Consider the following 5,000-nt stretch of genomic DNA (forward strand, 5'->3'; position numbering starts at 1 on the left):
AAGCATCTGTGCCATCACTCCATCTCCCGATCTTCCGATCTTCCGACCGCCACACCACCCGCCTTCAAGACCGCCTTCTGGCCGGATCGGTCGCCCTCTCTCGCCACAAGCATCTTCCGTCCACGCCCAGCCCCGCCCCGCCCCGCCCCTCCGGCCGTCCACCCGCGCCGCAGCCCTCCCCGAGTCCCGCCTCGAGGCCCAGCTCCCGCCTCGACCTCGACCTCGAGCGCCACCACCATGAACACAATATCTTTCGCGTTGCTCTCCCTACTCTTGTCTATGCTCTGCCTTCCCGTCCAGGTGAGTGGGCGCCCGCACGTGTAAGTCCGTGTGTTAATTGTGGTAAATGTGCTTTGATTGCCTGCTTCGTGCAAGATATTGCAGTAGTCATTTTTATGCATACCGAAGCAGGTCAGGTGAAGGTTATAACAATGAATAGTTATACTTGATGTTTATTTTACATGTGAGTTCTCGACGCCAACAAAATGTTGATAAGAGATAAGAGGTGTTTGTTCACAATGCACATCAATATGCAGTCAAGGAAATTAAGGAGGATATAATAATGGCATCAATGTTGCAAAACCCATTATAACAGCATAACTCAGCAATACCATGAATAACAAACACTAAAATGAAATAAACACTAATAAGCAAAATATCATAACTTCTTACTCCTTTACTCCCGATGATCTATCTTGATATAATGCCTCCATTAAACTGTCCTAATAATGACTCCTATTAAACAGTAATCCACTTAATCAGCCTTCGGATTTCATCTCAAGGAATCGTAACCGAATCCTTGACATAATAAGCATGAAGCGTTCCTTACCAAGACAAAACGCACTCGTCGGATAACAGCACGTCCTCGTCTTAAAGTCTCAGAGGCCACTCCACAGAACGAGGCCACGGGGACTTCAGGGAGGTACTCGTACTCGTCCGCGGGTCTTTGGGGTCACAAGGTCCTGACGGCGCCCGTGTGGGGTCACCCGCCCAAGATCTACCGCCACCGCCAGCCCACACACACCGAGGATGGAGTCCTCAAGAAGAGCCGCAGGTTGAACCACGGGGTAAGTAGCTGTGCCAAGGATAGGACATATGGGGGGGGGGGGAGAGAGGGGAGGGGGCGGGCGTCCATTTACGACTAACCGTAACATCTCTGACGCTCGATCCTTTAATGTGCTAACACGCTGACTCACACTACATGGGGAGGCTTTTGAAATAGAGGGAAACAGAGTCTAATCAATATTTTTTTGTGTGTTTAATTAACTAACTATCGGTATTCTTGTTATACATTAGGTGTTTTCATGCAGGCTGTGATGTTGCTGTTAGATACGCGTGTTACCCTCAGACTTCAGTTCTCAGTATATTGATAAGCTTTCTCAGTATACTGATGCGAGTTGCAATTTTCTACAAAAAAAAACAACAACAAAACATCTCGTTGATAAACAATCGCAAATAAATTAGACAAGTAACATCAATGTACAAATATCAATAATCAAAAATATCTTTGACGGCTCACAGTAGAGGAAAAAGATATATTTTTCTTCGTTTCCTCCAGAAGGATCCAGTATTCCTCGGCTCTCAGTCCAGATCAACTTCTGTTGCTCTTCTCCAGACTTCCCTGGAGGTCGTAATCCCGCAGAACAGGGAAGGGGAAGGACGAAGAGGGAGCTGAGGACAGCGAATATTTTCCCTGAGTTACTAATCGGATGTGAATAACACAGGGTGGGACACTCGGCGTTTTACCCCGGGGTGCAGATCCTACACGAAGAGGTAAAGGCCATTCTTTGCGCCCAGCAGGCCACTGTGGGACGGCCCGAGGTACAGGCTTCAGGCAAAGTTAGGTTACAACTACAGCTTTCGATATATTTCAAATCAGATCATCAATTTCGGAACACATTTAAAAAAAAAAAAACATAACTATGAGGTAACCCTTAATTGGAGCGGAAAGTTGAATTTAACGGATAATACGGGGTTGAGAGAGAATCCTCAGTAACCAGCGAATCAGGAGAAGTCCGTCGAGGGTTCAGGCTACGGCGGATACGAAACCCTCCCGCATCCCCCGGGGGAAGGGGGGGGGGTTCTCCGGTAGAAGGATAAGGAAGAGGACGGGGCGAGGAAGGGTCCCGGGTTGAGGCTGGGGAGTGGAGAGTTGTGAGAGTTGCTGCCACAACCAAGGAAGATCAATAGCGCTTAAATGTTTGGCCAACCTGGGGTCACTCACGAATCTGGCAGAGCTGACTGACCCCCGCCCTTCTAGGCTCCACCGCCCTGAGCTCGCCGGTGGGTCCTCCCCCGCCCCCTCTGCCGCTCCCACGGTCCACCTTTGCTCTCCCTCGCACCCTAGGCCTTCCAGGTGACAACTGGGATACTTCATCTCCCGAAAAATCGACGAGTGCTCGGGTTACACCCAACATTTTTTCCATATACGGAGCACAATTTTTGCGCATTCGGAAACGTAAACTTCTGTCACTATTCTGCTATTTCAAAAAGAACATTTATTGAACACCAAAAAAGTCCGAAGTCGCGGGAAATACGGTCTTCTTCACCTTCGGAAAAACCCCGGCGTCGGTCCCAGTCTGGCGACGCGACGGAGCGAGAGGCGCATGGCGTGGCGTGGCGTGGCGTCTTCTCCCTCGCGAAGGCGCACGCAAAAGGCTCTCTCTCTCTCTCTCTCTCTACGAATCGATCATCACAGATTTTTTTGGCCTTATTAATAACGCAGCCATTCAATATTTGCCTGTCTGTCTGAGCCATCTGGTAAATGTTTGATGCTATCACAACAAATAGCTTGAAACAGGAAGTCCTTTTCTTTGAATGGGATTATTTACTTTCTTGATTAGAACTTTTGAATGGCCACGCTCGTGCCAGCAACGTTCAAGTCATCCAACGAACGGGAGAAAGAAAGAAAGAACGCTTTGTAGAGACTGAGATTTTAATCTTATTTTTTTTTCTTCTTCTTCTTCTAGAAATCAAGTCAATTTCAATCACGGGTTAGCTAAGCAAACCGAATTTCCCTGAACAGTTTACATTGTTTCCGCGGTTGGTTTACAGGGCGAAGTGAACCGAGAGAATGAAGGGCTGGGGTTATGAGGGACGGGCCATAGACGACGTGGAACAGGAAAAGGAACAGGAGCAGGAGCAGAAACCCCCTGGCTGAGCGCCATGAGTGCTACTGAATATCCTACAAGGTCTGTCCTCTCATGGAACCGCCATCAATACTCCTCATAGCCTCCGACCGGCCCTAAGGGAGACGCAAGAAAACAAAACTTCTAACTCGACCCTTTTCTCTTTCCTTTCCCGACATCTGGCCTTTATTAGTGATCAAAAAAAAAAAAAAAAAAAAAAGAAGAAAAAGAAAAGTAGAAAGAAGCAGAGGAAGCGAGGCAACACGCCCTTTCTTGACATCTTTCATTATCCGGGAGACCGATTCCTATATACCTCGCCCTCGCGCCCGTGCAGTAGTGTGTGCGCAAATCCTTAACACTTCGTCAAACCAATTATAATTCCCGGCCCCTCCGTTCTTCCTTCTCTCTTTGCCATGCACCCTCGCGCTCGCTCTTCCCATTTCTCTCCACACCCTCTTCTCCTATTCTCCGCTTTACTCTGACCTTTTACAAGAAGTCTTTTCTTCAATTTGCATGGCTCAGCCGACTTCGAAATGGCGTCTCCCCAAAAGAAACAATGGAATATAATAAAAGACAAATGGAATCATGAGCAGCGCGAGGGGTGGCACGCAGCCTCGCAAAAAAAGCGCAAAAAAAGCGCAGGTAAATCCGGAAGTCTTGGGGACAATGGCAGAGGGAAATTGGAACACAAAAGTCGCTCAAGTGACTCCACGCAGGTCGTGAATGAACACTTGTACTGAGACGGCGAGGTCTGAGAGGCTAAAGATTAAGCCGAGGCGTGTGCAGCGTGCAACAAGAGTCTCAAGTGACGAAACCCGTCGTGACTGTTGCCGCACGTCCGACAAGATGGGCAAAGGTGTTGCCCTGCACGAGTGGCTGCTTCTCCATGAGGAAGAATAAATCAATTACTCTGTCCCTCTGCAAACGTGTATCTGAAGTACCGAGGTGTGTAATGGGGTCAAGCAGTGCACACACACACACGAAAAAAAAAAAAACATGCAAAGAAGCTGATTAAATAAAAAAGGAATCCGTTTCCACATACGAGATAGTGACAGAGCAAATGATTGCATAGTCTGAGCAATCAATATGGGCAAACCTGCTTACTAGGACGGTTTTGACATTTTTTCCCCGCCTGCCGTCATGTTCAGTTTAGCACATGAGGGGCAGCTTTCAGCTTTCCCCTGTAAGCACAGCTGTCTCCCGGGACCTGAAGATGGCGACGCCACGTAATACATCATGTGCTTTTCCAAGCGCCGAGTAGCCTCACGGGCACCGAGGCCTTGCATCCTCTGCTGACGGGGAGACGCTGATGTACACATAGCCGATCGACTTCCGTCTTTGTTCTAACTTAACCTCCCTAATTCCCTTCGCAACCCAATCCCTTTCCCTCCATTCGCCGCCTCCCCCTCCTTGTTCCTTGTTCACAGCTGTGCATTCTTCTATGCACCCTCCGCTGCGCCGCCCACTGCTCCCCCTCAACGCCTTCCCTTTTCGAGAGCTATCCTCTTTTCACAATGTTAGTTATCGTCTCCCTTTTCCATTCTGTTCGCTCTTCCCGTTCCTTCCCCAGCTTTCGCTTGGAGGTGCGCCCTTCCGCGTGCACGGAGTAAGCCATTCAACGCCACACAAGCAATCACGCCCGCGGACGTGTGTTTTATTGTGGGCGTCGCGCTTCTCTTTGATACTCGCGATAACCTTTTCCCCTCTGATAAATATCGCTCCGCTGCACCGTCCTCCTTCTCCCTCCGTCGAGTCCTTCCTCCCCTGTCCCTAGGGTCCCTCGCCCCTCGCATCGTGTCCTTTGAACCTTTCCCTCCCTCGTCCTTCAGTCCCTCATCCTTCACGTGTTCCTGAAGCCCTCCCTCCCACCCA

The 5,000-nt window shown here is 49.3% G+C and overlaps 2 protein-coding genes across 2 annotated transcripts in view; one reads left to right on the forward strand and one right to left on the reverse strand.

Moving 5' to 3' along the window:
* LOC122246560 (procollagen-lysine,2-oxoglutarate 5-dioxygenase 1-like) overlaps positions 1-5,000 on the reverse strand; it is a 133,240-nt gene that overhangs the window by 40,978 nt on the left and 87,262 nt on the right. The window lies entirely within an intron of this gene.
* LOC122258813 (immunoglobulin domain-containing protein oig-4) overlaps positions 1-5,000 on the forward strand; it is a 25,236-nt gene that overhangs the window by 10,383 nt on the left and 9,853 nt on the right. Inside the window, exons 2-3 of the mRNA XM_043025042.2 lie at positions 1-300; positions 897-1,067. The exon at positions 1-300 is cut by the window's left edge and continues 556 nt beyond it. Coding sequence (XP_042880976.1) covers positions 238-300; positions 897-1,067 — 234 coding nt within the window. The 5' untranslated portion in view covers positions 1-237. The remainder of the gene's footprint in view (positions 301-896; positions 1,068-5,000) is intronic.

This window comes from Penaeus japonicus, unplaced genomic scaffold, assembly GCF_977035675.1.
Source record: "Penaeus japonicus unplaced genomic scaffold, GWHDUDI00000001_assembly GWHDUDI00000010, whole genome shotgun sequence".
In the NCBI taxonomy this organism is placed as follows: domain Eukaryota; kingdom Metazoa; phylum Arthropoda; class Malacostraca; order Decapoda; family Penaeidae; genus Penaeus; species Penaeus japonicus.